The following is a 24,332-nucleotide window of genomic DNA, read 5'->3' on the forward strand; positions in this document are numbered from 1 at the left end:
AAGACCGTCTGAGATGAGGATTATTACACTACACTAAATGTATCCCCACAAGTCTCCATTCAACATGTCAATTATGATTTAAGATTTTCACATTCCATGCTTGAAAAATTATTTAGAAATCAATGCAACAGAAACAGTTGTTAATGGTGCGCATTTTGAAATGCAGGAGTCAGCTCTATCTTCATCATGGTGAAACCTTTTTGAGCTACATTTTTTAAAACATTACAGTGCTTTTTTTGTTTGTTTAAAGTATCAGTTTTTTTTAAAAACACAAACATAGACACTGTAATGATCACACCCATCAACATAAAATGATGAGGAAATGAATGAATAAAAATTGATTGTCTCCATCAGCTGCAGTGTAGGGTCCCGTCAGTTCCTGAATTTTTAATTCATGTGTGACACTTTGAGAAAGTGTTTTCAAAAGTCAAAAGTCAAAGTCATCTTTATTGTCAAACGTGCTGGACATTCAGAAAAATCGAAAAAACTTTTCTCTCCGAACCAAGGTGCAAGGATTTAACAAGGATAACAAAACAGATACACAAAAGTACAAGATGATGTGCAAAAGATGTGCATTCAAAAAAACAACAACAACAACAACAAATGTGAATGGACATATCTCTATTTCATATTGTAATACATGAACATATATAGTAGACTCAAGAGCCCATGCTGATGGATCATAAATGACATAGCTTCTGTTGGGCAATTGATGGGAAGCCCAGGTGGAAATAAACGAACACACAATCACCTGTGTGTGACCGGAGTGTTCTAGAAAGCCACAGAGGATAGAGGAAATGGATTTCCAATCTTGCTTCCAATGGACAACTTTGTTTTTGCTCTGTATGTTTTTTATTTTTAAGCTCAAGGCAGATATGATTTAAAATAAATAGCAGGATTTGTAGCGCTAAGCTTCACCACTTGAAATCAATTTTCACCATTCTTGTACATTATTTGGCATGCTGCTACATCAAAGCACTCAATCACGGAATAGACCTGATGTCGATAAAATGAAACTGAGTCTCGTGGATAACTTTTACCGACAAGCACATTCTTGCAGTTTCTTGCCTGGTCATCGGAGCAGTTCTTCTCTTTGTTGGCCAACCAGTCCCTGTAAGGCCGCTTGCTAATAAAACGTAAGCGATATTATTCCTTAAAGGGAGAACCAAGCCCTAGTAACAATGTGTTTGTACCTGTACACATGTGCTGAGTGTGTGTGCCCTTGTGTGTGTGTACATAGCAAGAATTTGGCTCATTAAAGGAGACAGTCATAAGTGTACCCTATAAAGAAGGTCATAAAAGGCTGCTGCTTTACAGTAACAGTTCATTAGTCAGACAGGCAGCCTTGGGTCTCTCCAATCAGGACCCCATACCATCCATCAGCCACAGTCTGACGCATCCTCTGTAACCACCATTTACAGCCGCAATCACTGCTGTATAACCTATAACATGGTTTGTTTAGAGGCGTATTAAACAAAGAGAAATTACTTCATTGCAACATGTAGAGTAGCTCACAGCAACATTTATGGTTGAGCTACCTCTGTGTGATGGATTGAGTAGAGGTGTGTATGTGGTATTTGCATGTGGTTGTGTGTGTGATTGGGACTGTGGACTGCATTTTTTTCCCATATGGAGTTGGGACTGCTCAAAGCAAAATGCAACCTGGTCTTCGATGTTTTTCACTGACAAAACACAATTTCCCTGATACAACATAAGAAAGCTCAATTTAATCTTTGTTGCTCTCCATTTGTCAACCTACCCATTCATGACAAAACACTACAAACACACATACATACATACAAGCACAAAGATTAGGACTGAGCCACAGCAGATAGAGCTCTATTGCATATTATCTCTTATCATCATTGCACAGGCTTTTGTGATTGCATGTGGCATGATTGCCTTCTTTGGATGGGCATGACAGATGTGTATACCACCACTGCTGTGCATGGGCACTCAAGGAGTGCGTGTTTTAGGTTACATCTGTGATTCTACTGTCTGTTGTTATCGCTCTTGGCACACAATGGGCTCACCAACTGCTTTCCGCTAACAGCCCCCAGCAATCACGGATTGGGAAGTGGGAGCCACTATGAGCGGGTGGCAAATGGACAAAAGGTCTGATGTGTATCAGAGACTGCAGGAGCAGAGGACGTATGCTCGGGTCCACTAGCAGTAAAAAAAAAAAATCACAACAATTACACTCTGAGACAGTCCCTGCACATATGTCAGCTACAGCAGAAACATATTGAATAACACACAGAAGATTACAATGTTTCACGACCGCAAAATCTAAATGGCATAAACAGGAAGAGCAAAAGTAAAACACAAACTGACAGTTTGTTTCCTCACAGCTGGATGAGCACAAAAGCACCTGAAGGCTATAGGCTTCCGACAGGTGCTTCATGAAGGTGCCAATCACCGTGAAGCCGTGTAATCACTCCTTCGGTTGAGCCTCTCTTTCTAGAGAAGGACGAAGGAACAGCGGTGACAATGACATGATCTGATATCCCCAAGGAAAACACTGGTTTAAAACTGTTGCATATGCATTGGATTAGCTGCAGAAGTCTTACTTTTGATGAAGACAGATTTAAGAATTTAAAACACTGAAATACAGATATACTGTAAGTTCTGATAGTTCATCCTTGCACTTAAATTATAGACAACTATCTTTTCCCTTTACATCCTCTATAGTTAATGGTATTCTATAATCACTTTTTAACAGTTAGAAATCCTCTTCTACCACAACACTTCACCTTGCAGATTCCTGATGTCTAAATAAGCTAAAATAAAACACTATTTGACAGAACAAGACTCATTCCACTTCTTCGTATATTAACCTTGACTGATAAATTGTTATTGTAATCATTAGGAAATTAACACTGTCTGTTAGCCACCATCTGTTCCCATGTTATTCAAACACATAATGCTAGAGCCAATCATATAAGTGACTTATTTGATGCAATTTGACAACAACTATGTAAATTACTATTCTAAAGCCAGCCAGTGTCTGTAAAAAATGTGTGTAGTTGTATGTCATGGCAGTGTTTCCCCTAGGTTTACAGCTTTGGGGGGGGCGGGCCCCCTAATATAATGATAGGGGAAACACTGCATGGAAATGGTGATGTTCCTCTGTGGCACCTGCCTTGAGTTTCCACACATCCCTTAGCTGTGGCCATGACAACCCACCTGCCCTCTGGGAATAATTGTTAAGTGCCATTGACTCCTGGGAATAGAATGTATACATGCTAGCATCGGATGTTCTACATGCTGCGAGATTCACCCAAATACACAGGCAACACATTCTCTGTGTGAGCACCAAATAGTTACTTTTCTTGATAAGAAAGATACATGCATATCCTCAAACACGCACAATAGACTTCAATTTTAAAGAAGCAGACGAGGGCTGGCCCCTCTTTTTTGGGGGGCTAAGAATTACACAAGCTTTAATGTAATTACAGGACTGGCAAGGACACACTCTCTCTGCTTATTGCTCTGTGCCGGGCCCTCTTGAGAGCGACAGACAGGAGCATGCTCAGAGCACTTGTCCAATCTCTAATGACAACAGCACACCCTTTCCACCATAATCCTTTCATTTCTGTCCACTCATGGGAGAGGGACAGGGAGGCATGTGGTGCGTTGTCTGTGTGTGTGTGTGTGTGTGGGGGGGGTGGGGGGGGAGGGGGGGGATGGATGAGCAGTGACAGCAGCAGACAGTGATGGAGTGAACAGGGAAGGTAGAATTTTAAGGCTTGAGGTCTAATAATCTCTGACAAAGTGGATTTTGGGTAAAAAAAACAAGTCATCCTTTAAAAAGGTCATCTGGTACAGGGGGATTGTGGTGAGAATCTGCTTTGTTAAAAGGTTAAAAGGTCAAAAAAGGAGCAATAGAAAACATTTTAAACCCATTTCACACATACAACCACTTTCTATCACACTCACACAGGTTTTCTGGTAATGGAAATTCTCCAGACATGCAACAGCAGGCCACCTCTCTTGGGTCTCGTAACCATAAGCACACAAACACATATTCTCCTGGATTTTGTCTGCATGAAACAGAGTTCATTAAACAGACTAGAAAATCATGAATATCATTCTGAAACCATTCACTTACCAAAACAAAAATACTGAGAGAATCCTAATGCTCACACCACATTTGGGATTTAAAAGAGTGATTTTTCAATAGTTTTGCAGAGGAACAAGCTATAGCAGCAGATAAACATTCACTGTGCTAATTGTCTGGGCAAATGGCTTGGCTGGGGATCAATGGCAGCTTTATAGATGCACCAGCAGAAGCAGCCAGACGGGCTGACTTAGCGATGCACTCGACATGGCAGCAGCCATCTTGTCAGGATTGTCAGCAGCACTGAAAAAAGATGGGAGTTTTCTTAATCCTCAGCTCTCGTCTTTAACTTTAAAGTTGTTGTTGTTAGCATGCACCTTCCCACCTCCTATCTGTCTCCTGGGGGACTTCCCAGTGGTTGTATCTCCCTGGGCACCACAGAATGTGAAACGGAGAGTAACTGTTTGTTTAATGTTAATGGCAGCCAGATGCCTGGCTTGGTTTACCACCTTTTGGTGTTGTTGTGAATCGCAACAACAGTAGAGTATTTGAGAAAAGAAAGAGAAAGAAGAGGAGGGGGCACACCAACAGATGTCTCATCATAGCATCTGCTGGGAGAGCACGATAGGACGGCACAAAAGAAAGGAAGATTAAAACTTGACAATGACAAATTCATTTGAAAGCTAATTGATTATCACAAACTGAATTCATTAAAGCTTTCACTACACAAGCATGCTGCCTGGTTGTAATTAAGATGCAATGAATTCAGGGTGAACATATGTGGAGTTGTACATACTGAATCAATCTATCAGGTGACAGAGGATCCTAGAATGTACAGTATGTAAGTATAGTGCTTTAATATCATTAGTATTTTTATTTCTTTTAAACAAGGTTGCACTCTCTCTCTTGCACTGACGTGTTCTCTTTTTCTGCTAGTTTTTCATCCATTATACACCACCTAAGTGATGGAGCCGGCACTAGGGCACTTGACTGAATATTATTAGTTCAATGAGCGAACAAAGAGCTAAATTACAGTCCAGCCAGTAGCAGTGAGGCAGATAACAAATGCAGAAAAAAAACATTGACAGGCAGAGAGCAGAAAGAGGTGCAGTTATGATAGTGATGCACTTATAAACAGCATTCTGCTGTGTTACATTTTAGCTGGAGGCTCCTGTGAAAACATCTGATTTTAAACAATATTATCTTGGGGTGATTGGGTCCATCTTGATGAATTACATTCACCAGCCTCTGAGATATTCACATTAATACTTCCTCCCACACATCCAGGGTGCAGACCATTTACCCTCCCTCCAAAACCTCCAGCAGCAGCGCTCATGCAGAAACGCACATTTTGACTGCTTCGCAAGCAACCAACAGGACTTGCTTAAGGTGCTTTTGAAACTGAATATAGCCGTTGCTTTCTCATGTGATAAGCCCTTGACTTGGTCAGCCCATCGGGCCCTGCAGGGGTAACTCCAAAAACTCTCTCATGCTTTATCAAATCAGCGACATACAGTACATTAGATTCATCTACTCCAGGAAAATGTAAGGTGGAAAAAGGCCAAAAGGTGTATTTGTTTTAGTCACACTTAATCTCACCAACTGAATGTCAGTGAACGGAATATCAATATCTTATAAAGTATTGCCTTGTTACCACACGCAGTGCACTGATATCAGGATGTAGTATGACCAAAGAAAAAGATCAGTCAAACAATGTATGTAAAATATACGGAATAATGGTCAAGAGGTCCAGTCTTTGGTTGTTCAAGGCCTGGTGTACATGAAAAGGGTAATAAGAACATTTTGTAATATGTCGCACTTCAGAGTGATTGAACAAACCAAGTAGGGCAGTGTTGGTGTCACAGTGCATTCTTGAGTTGTGACCTGCCATGGGACTGCAGATGTAAACTACAAGTTAACTACGGTACAATGCATCAAATGGCAAAATGTAGGTTTAATATTGAGCATGGTCCCTTTACAAATAAAATAGATTAAAGGAGCTCTATAATGCTGATCCATACTTAAATACATACAAATAATGTTACGCTGTCTTTGCCAGTCTTGGCCAGAACCTGACGTCAGGTTATGTCAACGTATTAGAGCAATCATGGAGGAAAGTGGCACGACAAGCCCACCCAGGCAGCTCTTTTGAGGACACACCCACCCAGAAGCTCACTCAAATGTCACCGCGACTGCGAACAGAGCTGGCCAATCAGTGGAAAGAAGGCACATGGGGAAGGGTGCCTTTAAGGGACAGCAGCTGAAATTAACCGTTTCAGGCAGATGCTAAAATGGGGAACTTTAATGACACCAGTATGAGATAAATAAGGAGGGTTTTGAGCTACACATCTTGCAAAGCTATCAATACGTGTCCCAGACTGACATAATTAATGGTGAAAGTTAGTCTAATAGATCCCCTGTAAATCAAATTAAAAGAAAAAAAAATGATTCAGTTTCATGTGACTGATCAAAAAATGTTACCAGACTACAGATAAATTTACTGATGTTCCAATAAAACGAAGACACAGAAACATGACATTGCTTTATACAGAAACAGCTCTGCTGACCATTGTCCTGACCTCAGGCAATGCTGCAGGGCGGCATAACATTGATTGATAACAGCCATTAACATATGTCTGAAATGTTAAATGTACTTTGACTTCTATAGCACTTTCTAGTCTTCTGACTACTCAAAGCGCTTTTACACTACATGGCACATTCACCCATTCACACCAAATTCACACACTAATGGCAGAGAATGTTATGTAAAGTATAAACCACCCACCAGTACTACATTCATTCACAAGCATTCAAAAGCTGCTGGCGATTTAGTGTCTTGCCTAAAGGCATTTTGGAGCTGGGGATCGATCCCCAGACCTTCCGACTGAGAGACAACAGAGCCACAGCCGAAAAGCCGTCGTGTGTGTATGTGTATTTATAAAGGGAGGAAACCGGTATGTGTGTACAGGGGTTTTGTGCATGAAACTTGCAGCACGTATATGAGCCAAGCGGCAACATCTGGTGTTAAAAAACAAAGCCAATGCGGAAGTGCATAAAACTGAAGATCCTGGAGTATCTGCTTAAGGCTGGCTCCAAGTGACCCAGAAGTCACATACCCACATCATCCAAAAAAGCCTAACCATGGAAAACATTGTTGATTTTATGGTTCATGAAATAAAAACGAATGTGTTACAAAAAAATTGACTTCTCGTACAGTGTGTGCCATGAGGACAATAACCATAATCAGACCATTATCGTTTACCAAGCTGTAAACATGCTTTCTCTTTTTCTGCTCTTTGAGTCAGCCTCAAGCAGACCCTCACCAAACTGCAGGATTGTGCACTTCCGCATTAGCTCAATTTTTCAACCCCAGAGGTTGCCGCCACTTGCTTCAAACCAGTCTCAGGTCCAGCTCTCAGCCTGGTGTTAGATTGAGACAGCATTTCCAGCATGGCGACTGCCAATGGAAGCCCCCTGCAGTAACCAATGGGTGACATCACTCAGGCTTCATTCACTATTATTTACAGTCTATGGTATGACTATATTTGCATGAATACACATCATTATGATTATGCTAATGATTATGCTTGTGTGTCACAGTATCAGTTATAAAACCAGCTACAGGGCACACACCAGCCTCATATCGGGAAAGTTTACATTACTAGTTATCTTGCTTGAGCCCTGCAGGCCTATGGCAGCCTGACTCACACAAAGGTCAACAATTATTTCTCGAATATAGTGACTAAAATAAATTTCTGTTTATCAGTGAAAAACATAATTTAAATTGCATAATAAAAACTTCAATTATTTCATGACCATTTAAAATCAGATCATTGACACAACTACACAAAATCTTTGGGGCCTTTAACTGATCTAATGTGCATACCTCATTGCATGCAGTAATTGCCTTTCTTCACATGGCCATTAAACAATGTAGCCTCAGGGAAACAACCCAAATGGCATTACATTAGGATGCAATAAGAATTAAGAGGCTGGCCATTTCCTCTTCCTGCACAGAAGATGATATAATCCTATTTCGGGATCTCCATCTCATAGCCATACACATCTCTTTCCCTCCTGGCTCTCTCTCTGATTCTCCCCTGAGATGCTGTTCATTCTATGAGAAGGGCTGGTGCACATTGATCCCCTCTATCTGTGTCGGGTCAGTGGATACAGCCACACTCAGCATTTTCTGTATGCCTGGAGAGTACCCAGGCTGTCACAGGCTACTTTCCTCTACTAGCCCTGAATATTCACCCTCCCTTTAAGGACAGTGACAGGCAATCTTTGTGGAACCCCCCTGGGTCACCGCCCCATGCGCTGCATGGATGTCAGATATTTAGATAAAGTGTGGCGTACAATATGAAACCCTGACATACAAGATGTCCAAAGGGGCTGCTTTTGTGTGGCCTGTGTCAGATGCTTTAACACAAAAGCTGAGAGGTGAATTTGAGTGTGGGAATCAGTAGGGTCAGTCAAAAATCACTCAAGCATACTTATTCTAAATAAATATATAAATGGCTAACACTATAAACAAAAAACATTTTGACACAACAAATTCTCCTCAAAGCAAAAAACACCAACAGCTCAGTGGGACTTAAGACCTATGCTTAGCAGCACTCTGACCTCCATTATGGTAATGCTTTCCACCACAATCCTAACTTCTGCAGACAAAATGACAGAACGCCTTATACATGCTCGGAGGGATGCTCTCCCTCCTGTGTATGAGTGTAAGTATGGGGGTTTCATGCCTGGCAACACGTACACAAATGTGACATGTTGCATCTAGTCCTCTGTGAGAGCAGGGGAAGCAGTGTATATCTGTGCGTTGTATGTCTGAACACAGTTCATTGTTAGCATAGTCTCAGGAGTCACATAGTAGTGCATGGATGGACAGTCGAATGTTATAAATACCCATCTGCATACTGTATGTGGTGCAGTGCAGACTCAGTGTCTTTGTGAAGGTATTGATTTGCCTTTAAAAATACATGTGTTCACTATCCTCTGACTACGGAAGAAATATGATAGCAAGGAAGCACACGCTCTAGAAGTGCATGAATTACATTTAAGATGTAATCCAAGAAGTGCAGTCTGTTGTTTTTACTATTTAATTGAAAACAAAAAAGAAGATTTAAATGGTCAATATCAAATTTCAAGTTTCCATGAGACCTCTTGCCAAACATATTTTGGGGGCACCGGTAGCCTAGTGGTTAGTGTGTGGGCCCCATGTACGGAGGCTACAGTCCACTGTCCTATCTCTCTAATAAAAGCACAAAGGTCCCAAAATATATCTTTTATAAAATATACATATACTTTGACCAACTGAAAATGATCTTACTGAGTTACAAATAGTATAAGCTTCAGCTTGTACTCCAGCTAACTTAAAGGTGAAGCAACTCATGGGCTGTACACAAAGGACGACCATCAGCAGTACCAATGACCACAACAACAAATCTGATGTCCCCCTGTAAATTTGTTAGTTAGGACAGCAGTTGCATTGCAAATTATGTGACAACAGTACTTAAATGTATTTTTAGTTTGGCCTTTGTGGATTTGTGTTTTAATTCATTTCATGATTCTATTATATTTTCAGACTGATTTTTTTTTTAGATTTATACCTTCCTCTTATTCTCTTCTCACTCATTTTGCTGAATTTTTAATACAGCACTTGTGCTTCATATATGTATCTCAAACATTAAACTGTGCCATAGTCCCTACATCAATCAGCTGTTTATGGAACGAGGAGTGCTTACAATCCAATCCATTGATATCCTGGTAAACCTTTTCAACTTTAAATTACTACAACTGTACAGGGGGAAAACATCTTTAAGATTCAGAAGGTTACCAAAAGTGATCCAGCACTAGGTGGCTCCTCTTGAGGGCCTGTCACACATCCTTTAAGCCGGTGAACTAGCGTAGCTTAGCCTAGAACGCTCACATGGCCCAAAGACTCCCTTCCATCCTCTTCCAGTGCCTCCTGTCCTCTCCAAAGCTTTGATCAGCTAAGCCTGCATGAGTTACAGTATCAGTGCTCGGTTACACTAAGACCCACACTCACACATCCGGAGCTGTGGTGGAGGCCCAACTCCAGCTCCAGCACTAAGCCTCCCAGTTGATATAATCCACCCAGCTTCTTTTCTACCTGCAATGCTTTGGTTTTAAAGAAAACAAATCTCATTTCCATTGTCTCAGTCTGCATTGATCACATATTTCACACCTTAAAAGATCTCATGTCCAGGAATTGCACATCAGGTCACCTGCTTTCTTTCAATTATTGCTTCTTCAATCCTCCAACAACAAGCCACTTCACTCTTGCAACCAGGCCTCTTTTCTTGGACCTTTCGCCATGGGACAACCCCCCTCCTCCAGTAAAACACCACTACCTTCATCAGCAGCACCACCCAGCTCCCTACCACCAGGGGATGGACCGGGTCTGCCCTGTCAACCCCTGGCTCCATTGACAGAGGATAAAAGGATAAAGAGCCTCTGCTCAGGGACTGATTACTTACATCTGCCAGGATAAATCCCAGCGCACACACATACACACACACAAGTACAAACACCACACAGAGGCACACACTTGGCCTGCTGCTATCTGCTGCAGCAAATGCACTGATGCATGTATTGTTTCCTGACATAAGCATGTGGTATGTGAGGAAGCTGTGTCCGGGTGTGTCTGTGTCTGTGTCTGTGTGCGTGTGCGTGTGCGTGTGCGTGTGCGTGTGCGTGTGCGTGTGTGTGTACGTGTGTGTGTGTGTGTGTGTGTGTGTGTGTGTTTCTGGACTTTTATTCATGTGAAAGTAAAATATTATAGGTCAATAAACATATATGAACACAAGTAAAATTAACTGTTAACAAAACAGCCGTCACTAACTTTGCATTATTGGATCTATAAACATGTCAGAGGATTTAACAGCAATTCAGTCAACACAACAGCAATAACCCTGAGCAGGGGTCTCCCCCACCTGTAAGTGTTGAGACACTCAGAGCACCTCAGCCCTCTTCATAAACAAACAATACAAGTTTCATCATCATGTTTCTATGTTATTCACAGATAATATAAAATACAACAATATTTTGTTGCAGTTATATAATGTCATTTGTGCTTCAACACACTCCCTTTGGTGTCTTGTTGACTTTAACCATGCCAGGCTATGCCAAATGATTTTCAATAGCTTGTAAATAAACTCCAAGCTGTTGGCAAGGCACTTTTTCTGATAAAGCCAATGCTAAAGGGATATCACTGGGCAACAGCCTACCCAATCATCTACTACAGTGACACATGTCTATCTATGGGTCGGCCACAAAAGAATGATAAAAAACAGTGTTCAAAATAAAGTTTAGCATGCATATGTGCACTGAAAGAAAGCAATATTTTGCTAATTGAGAGGCAATATCAAGGGTTTTCGTGAGGCCATGGAGTATTTTTATTTTGCCATATTCAAAGCATGAACAGAGCTTGGATTTTTCAGCTGGCCTGTGAACTAAACAAACGTCAAATATCCAAAGAATGGCAGTGTCACAGAGTGATAGAGTTTAGCCTTTGACCACAGTGTTGTCACACAACACTGTCCTCATGAGTTCCCATTGATTGCCAGTATTAGAAAGCTGGCATCACTATCAGACATTCCCAGTGAGCACACGTCAGGCTGGCCCACTGACCTCTCGCTTCCAGCTCATCTTTCGCTCCCAGGGAGTAGATGTGGAAAAATCATAACTCTCATAAGAGCATATTAATCCCGTGGTCTGAGCGCATGCTGCCTGTGAGAGCTTACCTCTGTCAACAGAGATGTGTGTGTGCTCTTTCACACACACACACCTGTGAATATACAGTGTACTGAAAAGGTGCCAGACAGGAGACCAAAAGAATTACTGCTATCCCAGGCAGCAATTTTATAACAGTTACTAATTATTCACTTAACAAGGCAATGAAATACTAAGCAACGAATTGTCTTGTTAAGGTTTTAAAACAGATCTGTCACACTACCAACATCCTTTCATGTTGGTATGGCAACTGTTTGACACTGCAGCTTTAAACTCCTCAACTGAATTGTGTTTTTACAGGACAAAAAAACTAAGCCTAAGGGCCAATAATGTGGACATTGAAATCATCTCACAAAGAACATACTTGTATTTCCAAAGTTTGCAAATTCAGGAGTTGACTAAACTTCATTGAACTTATGCAGGAGTTGTTAATATGTTTTGGTAATGTTATCAATGATAATCTATCATTTATTTATAATAAAAAGATATGATTTGGGTGCTTGATTATGTGGGCCACATACCCTCTTCAATGGTGCAAGGAGTAACAAGAAATCATGCATCCAATTACTGCCATCTTCAGGCACTATGAGAGGAGGCCCTTTAATCTGTGAAAGTCACTAAATCGTGACTAAAAATCTTCATAGTGAAAGCTAAAGTCATACACACATATCTTAGCAAGTGACGATAACAAAAAGACTGACTGTATCGTTGTGTGTAAAAGCCAGCAGAATGACAGCAATGCATGACAGTTACATCATCAAACAGCCTTGAGATTGCGGAAACCATTAAAACGTCCAATGTAGGGAAAGCACGAGAGTGTGTCTTTGGAGTGCCCGGGTGATGCAGTGCTTTACGATGCCAGGTTACATTTAAATTCAACACCAACGACAGGCGACAGCTGCGACAGGGAGGAAGATGGGAAATAGCGCCGCGATGTCATATAGTAAAAAGTGAAAGCAGCTGGCTTTTGCGCAACAACGGGGCTGCACACATACCAAACATTACAGAGCCCAGCGTTTCCCCTTGGACGCACAATGTGTGAAGCGCTGCGGGGCAAAGCGCGCGCCATAAACAGATACGCGCGAACGGGCACACACATACACACGGCACATACAACAGTTTTAACACGCCTGGGCCAACCAGCGGCAGCTTAGTGGAGGGATTTAGCCAGGATGTTTACCTCGGTGTCGTAGATTTTGGTGATGAGAGAGAACGAGTACTTCCTGGACTCCCGTATGTGCTGGATGGCGAGCTGCACCGCCGGCTCGATCCCCTGGCTAATACTGCTCATCAAGGCCGACTCGTTCATGGGCATTAGAACCATGATTGGCAAGTTTTCCCCGTCCCTGGCGAACCAGCTGTTGTCCTGTCCGTGTTTGGTACGATCGTTGCACACCTTGGCCAGAGTAGGGTGAAACAGCAAAACAGAGAGCAGCAGGCATCTCGGGAGGAACATCTCCCAGCCGCTGCAGTCCCTCCGGGCTGAAGCCATGCGACCGCGCAGGGTGACCAAACGAGATCCCAGCGTGCCCCTCACTGTTTGGGCATCGCAAAATCGGGCTTGTCCGGGATGCTCTGACGCCCGTCCGTCAAGGAAACCGTATTTCAAAGCAGGACAGACAGGAACGCCGCAGCAGCCCTGCAGTGGCACAAACTCGTCGTATGTATTATCACTGCAAAATCAGAAAAATATTTCTACTGAATGACAGGCACTGTAAGAATATTCCAAGGGCGCAGATCCGCGCTACTGCGTCTCGGTGTCCGTCATCCAAACGATCTCCTGTCAAAACAGCCCTCTTATTCAGCCCCCGTTTCCACCTTTAATTTGAACCACTTATCTTAAAGCGCGGGAATGTCCTGAAGGATGTCCCGAAAGCAAGAAGTCTCTCGCATATGTAGACAGGAATGTATCACTTTCTCGATGACAGTTGTTGCGGATACAGAAATCACCTCCGAAGTAAATTCCCTGACGATGGCAACTGTTTGGCATCCCAGCCAAACGCAGAGCTTTATGTGACAGACTACAACGCGAAAACAGACTACAAACAAATGGAGCCGATGTTGAAATCTTGACCGCAGAGGTCCGGGGGGGAGATGTCGAGAGAGTCTGCCCTGACAGCCTGTGGGACCGGGATGCTCATCTCTGATGGTGCGTCAGAGAAGCGCCCGAGCCTTGCTGCTGCTTGCCGCGCGCGCAAGAGGGAGCACTGAATGTGGAGGAGGAGAGGAAACGAGGGAGGGAGGGGAGGGGAGGGGAGGAGGTAAGTGAGGAGGAGAGGAGGGATACAACAGCCTGGTGGAAAGGCTGCAGAGGCTTTATGCAGGGCAGACACATCAGCGGCTTGACAGCCAGGAGTGATTTACTGGGCTTTCATCTTATGGGAAGCAGCCGGCGGTTCCGACATGCATGCAGGCCATTTAAAATATACTTGCCATACAGATGTACAGTTCTGTTAATAAAGCAGCATCAAAAACACTTCTTGCCGCTTTAGGTTAAGTGACTCATTATAAATGTGTTATCTAGGGATGGAGAGATTGTTCACACAGGTAGCTGAGCTTTGATCCCTCATTACCTGTTTCCCCTGTCTGCTGAAGCGTCCCATAGCATGATAAGACACAGCTTCCTGTTTAGTTAAATTCCATTCAATATTTTTTTAATAAGATGGATGTAACAAAGACAATTATACCAAATCGTTGGAGAACCATAAGACTGAAAAGGAAAAGGTGCAGGTCAAACCAAAGACGGCCGAAAACAAGCAGAGGCTCTCGGAAAAATAAATAACGTGCCTATTTTCAGATGTTGTATGGTTTTCCTGTTTAATCGATTTCACAGGAAAAGTTCATTTCACGTTCAAAGTGAACTTGTGAAAATAAACTTGAACCTTTTAGAGGAAGTATACCAGTGGCCATAATGAATATAAATTTAATCTACTACATTCTAATATAATAAATGACTTGAAAAAGACCAGAGTATTTGCTTTAAGGCCATTTGAATTTCAGCACCATGGACAGTGAACCATCCATTCTGTGAAGGCTCAGTGCTGTCCATGGTGCTGAAATGAACAAGACAGCAGCTCCTTGAACTCCCGTTGACATATGTGTATTAGCCTATTACCTGTATTTCCTCAGGGCAAGGGAACACATTATGTCTTTGCAATGTATTACCTTCTCCTGCAAGCCCCCAGGTCCAAAAAATGCAAACAATGCAATAGTCTGAAACACAGTTCATGATATTGTTTAACAGGCTGTGGATATAAACAGAATATTCAGCCAGGGGGTAACAGCTCACTGCATGTGGGCAATAATAAACACTTTTTAAGTTATCAGCTGCACCTGTATTTCAATTGGAACCACACATACAGTCTGACCTATTCAAAAAGAAGAAAAATTACATACAGCATCCAGGGGTTCCTTTAAAAGATGCCTGAATAAAAGCACAAAAAGTAGTAAAGTAGAATGAATCTCTTGCGCTTTAACCCTTCCACAAATGGAGGTCTCTAAGAGAATGCATCTATTGGCATCTATTAAGGTGCAAAGGACTAACATTTTGTCACAGATTGCATCTTACTCAGAGTCAAACCTCTACAAATAGGAGTGTCACGTGAAAAGACCCCTTTTCATGATCACTGTTTGCATACATGTGTAAACTGTTTCTACATCCCTCAATATTCCCCTAACCATGGACATGAACCTATATGATGCAACAGCTTTGGATACATTTCTTGTTGTTTGGCAACTGTAAAATGATTTGGTCATTCTAGAGTGGATAATGTCAGCATATGCAGGATTATTGAAATAAACTTTCAAGAATCATTTCATATTTTAAATTATTGTACTGAAATTGGTTATCATGTAATAACCTTAACTTAGCAAATACTCATAATTAGAATATGATTTTTTCATGCCTCGCACTTAACCAATTTTCCTTTTTTCCATTAGGCACAAAACTATCATGGCTGACTAAGCAGAGCTTAGGTAATTTATCACAAGGCAAAAAAACTTCATGCATACATCACAAGGGATCTCAGAACAGCACTCAATGATTATAATCTAGATCTTTCTCTATCTCTGGCAAACACATTATTTCAATTATCCTCTCATATCAGAAATATTCTCTTGTAAAAGATCACAACATGACAGGGTCTTGTTTTAGTTAAGTTGATATACTGTTTTGACCCATGTTTTGATCCGTGCAGCATGTGAGAAAAAAAAAGTGGCTGAAGAAACTAGACACGGAATCCTGTAATGTGATTGCAGTGAGTATAATAGCAAAATGCTAAAATAAATAAAAATTAGTAAAAAAAAAAATAATAATAAGTAGCTGTTTTCACACATTTTGTATTCATCTGGAATACTAACTCATCACACAGCTCTATTTTCCCTCTTCTCTCAGAGATCGTCCTTTCTATTTAGAATGGTCCACATGAAGAAGTAGGTCAGGTTTGTCGTCCCATCTGTTTGTTTCACACAAGACAACAAGCCTCCCTGCTCAATTCCTCAAACACCCAGATAGTAGCAGGATAAAGAGCGACAACACAGCATCAAACAGAAAATTAAATGATTTTGTACATAAGGAGAGGAAATTATTATTCTATTGGTATTGAAAAGCTTTGACAAACTCTTTGTTTTATAAAATCACCTACATTTCAAGGTAGAATCAAGCAATGCCTCTAAATTGACGCAGTTTGTCTTTTACGAATGTAGAAATGCTGCGTGTCCAGCTAATCATTGTTGCAGACGCCCAAATGAAAATGTCCATTTCATTTCAGTTTATGAATCATTCATTAAGTTTTCAATCATGGCTCTGCAATTTGCCCGTCCTTACTAAACGCGATGTCAAGCCAATATATCATCACTAATTGGAACAAACTTGTGTGCTATGAAGGGCACACACTGATAAAATTATGTAGATGTTGGTACTTGAGCAATCAGAGAACAAATCTTATATCATGACACAAGATACAATGATTCATGGTTCTGCACCTGCATTCATGGGCGTGATTTTTCAGGAAGTAGCAGCACACGCTTTGAAGAAGTCCATGACAGTCCCAGTCAAGCTGTTTCTCATCCTGAAGATCACTGTGTCCCCTGTAAAACCAAAACATGTTAACATGTTATTTGAGCCCAAACAGTAATCTCTTCTAAATCTAATTAAGTAATTTGGTTCCTAAACAATAAGTGAGACATTTCACAATAGGAAACATAACTGTGGTCTGTGGGTTAGGCTGAAGAGTAGATCTTTGCAATCAGTAGTCAAATACTGTCCCACATACTTGAATTTGTACATAATTTAAAGTATAAAATTATTAAGGTGAATCCCAAAATGTATTAATAGTAAGATAGAAGCCATTTGAAACCTGAAGGGGGGGGGGGTCTAGTTGCTCTCTAACTCTTAAAATACGATGCCACTACTGATGGAAGTACAAGTACACCAAGTTCTCTTTCGGGATACATTTTGTGGTTCAGGCAAAAATGTGTTTGCTAGTTTATCCAAAATGTGACAAGACAGCCAAACACAAGCTGATGAGAAAACTCATCAGACACACAACAGAGTGTGAGAAATCGTATGTAAGGCACTGCCCCTAAGGATACATGGTTTTATGGGGAGTCTCAGAATGCAGTACCAGGCTCAGTGACGACACAACATGGTCATAACCTCTCAGGTAGTGTAATGACTTATTTTTTATACAGTTGGTCTTGTAAATCAATTAGAAACAAACCAACGTATGACAAGGAATTCAGAATTGTATCTTCTGATCACCTGAAACTCAGTGCTGAAATGACTCACAGATTTATCATCCAATCCACACAAGTGCACACGTGCTTGCACACACACACACTCACACACACAGAGCAGCTGACATGTCCCTGCTTAATACAGATTAATGGGGTTGCCTGAGGAGATCCCTCACCTAAACTCTGACAAAACGCCATAAGATGCTCTATGAATTTCAAATGCCAGGTATTCAGAATAGATTGAATGAAAAATGATCTTTCCAATGTGCTCATATTTCATAGCTCAGATGTTTGTGCTAACGTAAGGAATTTCCAAAATGAGCCAATGCCTAAACACAATATGACAATTAATCAACTTCAGGTCGCTTTCATGGAAACTTGTTCTCTTGCAGTTATTTTCATAAACATGATCAAAATACTGCTGATTGAAATTTACTTATCCATACATCCTGTTACTTATTCACGATTTACCTGTGATGGGTCATTGTGTTAAGTTTGGAATATCTATCCCTATATCTGTCACTAAGGCTAAGTTTGATTTGAACACAAAAAACTGCAGTTTGAAAATCATGGCTGCAATCTCAACATTAAGACATACACTGAAGGTAAAAGCAAGAACAGATTTCATTTATCCCCATGCAATATCTTTAGTTCAGTTATCTTACACATGATTGAACTCAAAACTCCAATTCAAGGACACTGGACTCTATTGCACTTAAAATGGTGCACACAAGTGACTCTACGATACAGCAGGGAACATTTTATTATGCATCTCTGAGATGCTTCTTCCCCTTGTTCTCGACACGCTTGCCCTGCGAGTTACAGTGGCAGCTACTTGAATAATTGGTTTCAGAATCTAGAGTCACAGTCCTGCAAATCCCATGCATACCAACAAGTAGAGGAGTGATTTTTCAATGGGGCGTGTTCCATGCATGGCATCAGAGATTGAATTTTTTATGAGCTTGAAAAACATGGAAAACTGCAGACTGTCAACTGGGAAATTTCCCTTTTGTGATAAGGGAGATGGATAACTCAGATAGCCTTTGTTGGGGATACCTGACTATATTTATTTTGTTCACTTTAGTGACATAAATGTTGAAGCACATGCAATGCACATGTAGAGTAAAGGGGAAAGTGCCTTATATCACCATTACTTCACCATTTACTGGCTTCATAAAAAAAAAAGAGGAACGCATCAAATTGATTTTTCAAAAGATGTAAATGGAAAACAACAAAACGCCGCCCTCTTACAGGCTCAGGATGATGTTGGGATAAATAAGAACCCAGCTAACACAAAGAGTGAGACAACAGATGTCACAAAATGTGAACTATGACCCAATAAAGTGTGTTTTTGTGTCAAAGTACACACATTTCAACTGGTGTTTTTTATTCGACTTTTGAGAGTTGTAGGTTAACCATTCAGGGTAGCCATATGGTTGTTGTAAAATAAGCAAACCAGTAAAAGAAAGAAACCAGTATGAGTTAACAACCATTAATAAAAGCAGGGAGTGAGTGGAGTAATGAGACTTACACATGAAATGGCCTGTACATGTCAACAAGGTCTAGTAAAGCTTTCTGATGAAATTAAGTGAAAACACCTGCGTGAGTTGATGATGGCTTCTGTCAGCTTCTTTAGTAGTACATGGCACTATACCGGAAACAAACATGTTTATATAACACTTTTTAAAATGACCAATAAGGTCAATGTTTTACAAAAGCAGGCTAATAGTTTTCAAAAACAAATATAAGATTCAATGAGATACAAATCACTTTCTCTCTGTTTTTGCTTCTCTACTTTTGTTTCAAATGTAAACTAAATTACGCATTTTTTCACAGTTGAGACTACCTTGCTGCCTCCCGTAGAGCTTACAGCTGTTTGCACTTCAAGCTGGTGTTTAGCTATCTGAGAGAAACTTCAAAGAAAACTTACAGGTCGTTTAACACAACTTACCTGTTAGAAAAAAACTTTCAGACTTATCAGAAACGTCTCCAACAAACCAATACGAAAACTATTCTGAGGAAAGCCCTAAAAACATTTTTTTTTTGCGACATGAATCGAGTAAATTTAGTAAACGAAGATGGCAACCAGAGGTGACAAACTTTTAAAGGACATACCGTCCGTAATGCAGCGTCATGCATTGTTGTGTCGTCATCCTGATGCAGGCAAAGCAAAAAAGCAGTAATTTACAAACATGCCATGATTTAAGATATATTAAAGGCAGTAAAATATTAAATAATGCTGACTGGTAATCAGGTTAATTTTGCTGTTTGTTTTTTTGCCCCCTTTTTTATTTTATATTTTGACTTATATTCAGAATATTAAGACAGAAGTTGATATTTTTTAAGACCCCTCAAAGAAAGAGGGCTCTAGCCTTTTTTCAGGAATGTCATGTTTAAGAATGAGAGTAACATCTTTGTTATGCTACAAATATTTTTTAATTTTACATTGGAGCTAGATAACAGGGATTTTTAGGAATTTGGAAATGTATTCAAAACAGTGTTGTGTTGTCCATGACCTAGAGTCCTCAGAGTGTGCCTGCTATTTATCTCCAGGAAAAACAGATGCTACATAGCTGTGTTACTTGAATGTAATTAACATTGCAAAATAGTCCAAAGCAAAAAATGACTGGGACAAACTTTGGCTATTTTGCTGATGGGCAGACAGCATTACAGCAGGGTGTACTCCAGGCCAAATGTTATGTCAGAATGAGCATAAACTGCTCATGTTTCTGATTTAAAGGATCTCCTCTGCTGTGCACCCAGGTGAGATAATCTTGAATGGGCATGCTACATTTGTCCTGGTCAGAACGGGTTATCGTAGCCTTTCTTATTCCATTCTGAAATTAAAGCAGGAATAGTGGAGGAGACTGCGTAAAGTAGGCCACTGCCTTCAAAGGAGCTTCGGCTATGGCTGTGCAGTGGGAGGACACTATTTTGATTACTGTCAAGTCTTAGTAACAGCAAGAACTATGTCTTACATAATCACACTTACAATGAATGTTTCTAACGTCATGTATAGCAGGGCTGCTCGAGAGCAGGGCTGATTGTTTTAAAGGCAGTTGTACACGCCTGCAGGTTGAATATAACAAGGTGGAAAAAGGGAAGAGTTCAGCCTGTGAATGTCAGACTAATACAGCCACATAAGATACATTGGTATACCCCTGAAGAAGTGATTTTTGCAGAATAATGATTTAAAATTGTTTTGGATTGAGTAAATATTTAGATTCTTGTGTGATACATAGAGATAAAAGGGAATGTATATCCTCTCTGACAAGGAATAGTCTGAAAATAGATCCACAAACTGGCACCCTTTTGATCCATGCATGCTAATTTTTCTCATGTACCAGAAGGAGCTGTCTCTGACTCATACTCAATGTATATTGACCCTGCCTACTATAAAAACCAAAAAAATCTACTTCTGATGGGATTCATAACACAAATTCAAAACAAATCACCATCTGCTGTTGTCTTACTTTTCTGAGTTTGATTAATCACGCCTAAAATGTGGAACCATAATACACCAGATTATCTTTATGTTATGAAGAAGCAGGTCTCTCAAACCTTGTAAATTAAGGAGTATGGAGTTTGAGATTATGTTTTCAGTCATGAGGAAAACATAGGCCTACATAATAGACCGAGTCTGTGGTATGCAGTGTAACCTCGGCTTTAAGGAGGTACAGTCCAAAGTAACAACATGTCAATGTGTCGTCTCAGTTTTAGTGCTCTGATGTCAGATCGCCGGTTTAATAATAAGGCCTGGGGTGGTGGGAGAGCATGGTAAACGAGCTAGTGGAGAAGCTAGTCACGCTATTTCACATTAGCCCCAAACTATTAATAAAAACTGTCAGTCTAATCAGTGGGTATGGTGAGATATATACACACAAAGGCAAGCACCAGTATACTGACTTAGACAGACAAACATGGTCACAGGCCCATGCACACACACTCAGCTCGAGTCTGCCCTCATCACATGCGTCACTGTTCTTCCTCGTACAGAATCCTGTACAGACTGTCACTCAAAGCGATAATACAGATACTTACAGGAGAGTGAAAGGAAAATCGAGAGAAAGTCTGAGGGTTCAAATGAGGAATCGAGGGGAAATAAGAAAGAGATGAAGAATAAAGAATCTCCAGGCTTTTCTCCAGGTCAAAGTTAATGATAGACGTTGATGTATGTGCACATTGCCAGCCGCAGTGCACGTTTTTAGAAATGGAAGGAGGGGACAGCGGTTTTTCAAGACCTCCCACAACGACTCTCCCCACCAGCATTAATTATACATAATGCCTACTAAGACAAAGAGATGCACACCCTTAAGACGTTCAAAGCAATTAGATGTGTTAGTTGATTTGGCTCTTCGGGACAAAGATGGCTTCATTTGTTAGTCGTTTATTTTTCTCTTCTAATGGAAACAGGAGATGCTTAGCTTTTCTGAGCTCTAGCGTGTGTATTGATCACTGATTGCTGCTGGATTGCTGACATGCTATTGGCTCAGCAATTTGAACTGTGGAGTGCAGTGTCAAGTCCATGGGCACAGAAATCCAGCCCAGTTTCAGTTGATTCTTGCTTGTGCTTTTTGTCAAATCCTGTGCAGTGTCTGTGATCTGAACAGGCACAGCTTTCACCCAAAGCAAGGCCTCAGAGAGCTGCCCTCATTTCTGGGTTATCATTATGACAAACTGAGGAACTGTTCCTAGACAGCGAAAGGGAGGCTTTTCAGGGAAACGTTTCAGTTTTTATTGTAACCTCAGCTTTTTTTTCTTCACTAGCAAACACAAAATGCTTTTTTACCTGTATCAAATCGTATATGGATTCTCCTTAAGTCAACAACTTTTAATCCAATTTTAATGGAGAAGATCAGAACTTGCATGTTGTCAAGATCACACAAATACATATCTAATATCCTTATATTTATCCTTATAAAAGAGGCTCTATTACTGTTCATGCAAATCTGTTCATGCAAAGTATAGAATTTATGAAGAAAGTATATTCCCTCTCATTTAGGCATGGAAGATGAACATATATGCATTGATTTGCACAAAAAAACATACATGCTAACACACATTCATGCACACAATGTTGATGTTAACTGAAAAAGGCAAGCGCAGACAGAGATAAATACAAAGCAAATTACACGACCACACAGGCGTGTTCTGTTGTATATTAAGCAAACTTAATCATGAAGTCACACAAACCATGAAATGAAAATTTCTAATATCAATTAGGATCACAAAGCCGCATTCTGGATAATATTTTAACCAAATCCCCCCTGAACAATAACATTCACACAAACTAGAAAGCAATGTTCAGTTCTCTAATAGACCTACTGCTGCTGCTGCTCGAGCATATAATACACAGTAGTAAGTGAACATGCTTAATATTTTTGCAGGCAAAAGGCTTAACAAATGAAATCCATGAAAGATGAATGAGGCAGTCAGTGCTTTATTCATATTTGATAGTCAGGCTTAAGATGCATTACCCAACACACAACAGACCACAAGCTGGCAGTCCCCAAAATAATGAGCTGGAAGGAGCATCTGTGGTGGCAGAGGTGTGTGTGTGTGTGTGTGTGTGTGTGTGTGTGTGTGTGCGTGTGTGTGTGTGTGTGTGTGTGCGTGTGTGTGTGTGTGTGTGTGTGTTAGAAAGTAAGTTATACTGGACAGTGGCTTAGAAATGCTGAGTTAATGTGTGACAGGCAGACAGCTGTTGTTTCTTCAGCCTCTGCTTTGCCTGTGCTCCATCAAAAGAGAAGAAAGAGGTTCCATATTAAAGACGTTGACTCATACCTAGATGTTTTATTCACCCACTCACGCACACACATACTGAACTGTGTGCTTCAAAGTACTCTCTGCAACCACATTAAACAACTAACAAGCTTTTCAAGCCTCAAAAAAATAAACATTCCCATACAAATGCTTTATTGGAGTACTTAAGTCAAGTATCAATGTGTCTGTTCTTTACTTCAGAACATTACAGTTTCACCAAGAATTGTTGTTTTTTGTGTCACGGTTTACTTTCCAAACTACCCCTTTGTAAATTACTGAATATTTATCAGTATATGAAAATGTTGTATTTATTTCAGTGTAATGGTGTCCCAAATACAATATTAGGTTTAGCTAGTTTTGCATAGTTTAGCCTAGGGATCATATTACACCATCTCTCAAGGCCTGTATTTATTCACTCCTACTTTAATACAAGTATTCAAATTATACTAGACTTTTTTCAAAGAAGTATCACAACTTCTATGTTACACTCTATACACGAACTGTTGAGTCGACGTTTTTCGGCCTGTGTTTGTGTTGCCCAAGATGGAGTTAATGTATATTAACTTAGGTTCGGGAGCAGGACTACGCCCAAGCCACACCTCCAATCACCTGACAGGCCTACTTACACTGAGCCATCCCACTCCACACCGTTTGTCTCAGTTCTTCGACGACCCACCCTCCCTTCCCTTCCTCTCATCCAACCGACCTCCTTCCCTCCCTCTCATCCAACCGACCTCCTTCCCTCCCTCTCATCCAACCAACCTCCTTCCCTCCCCCTCACACAGTCTGGGCCGTGATCAGCTCGGGCAGAATTACGCTTGAGACGGAACCCCCATCCTGAGTCTCCCTCTGCCTGCAGTCAGTCCAACCTTCCAGACCAGCCAACCAACAACATCCCTCTCCATCTTAATCATTACCTTAGCATATTTTCTTCTATCGCACATTCATACGCTCTACTATTAAATATCTTAAACGTATTTGGTTGTGGCGTGGTCCTTGCTAGTGAAGT

At 40.8% G+C, this 24,332-nt stretch overlaps 1 protein-coding gene across 1 annotated transcript in view; it reads right to left on the minus strand.

The window, feature by feature from the left end:
* Positions 1-14,019, minus strand: part of gabbr2 (gamma-aminobutyric acid (GABA) B receptor, 2) — a 174,007-nt gene extending 159,988 nt beyond the window's left edge. Inside the window, exon 1 of the mRNA XM_020631655.2 lies at positions 13,005-14,019. Coding sequence (XP_020487311.2) covers positions 13,005-13,316 — 312 coding nt within the window. The 5' untranslated portion in view covers positions 13,317-14,019. The remainder of the gene's footprint in view (positions 1-13,004) is intronic.
* Between the last annotated feature and the right edge of the window lie 10,313 nt (positions 14,020-24,332).

Source organism: Labrus bergylta, chromosome 19 (genome assembly GCF_963930695.1).
Source record: "Labrus bergylta chromosome 19, fLabBer1.1, whole genome shotgun sequence".
NCBI lineage: Eukaryota > Metazoa > Chordata > Actinopteri > Labriformes > Labridae > Labrus > Labrus bergylta.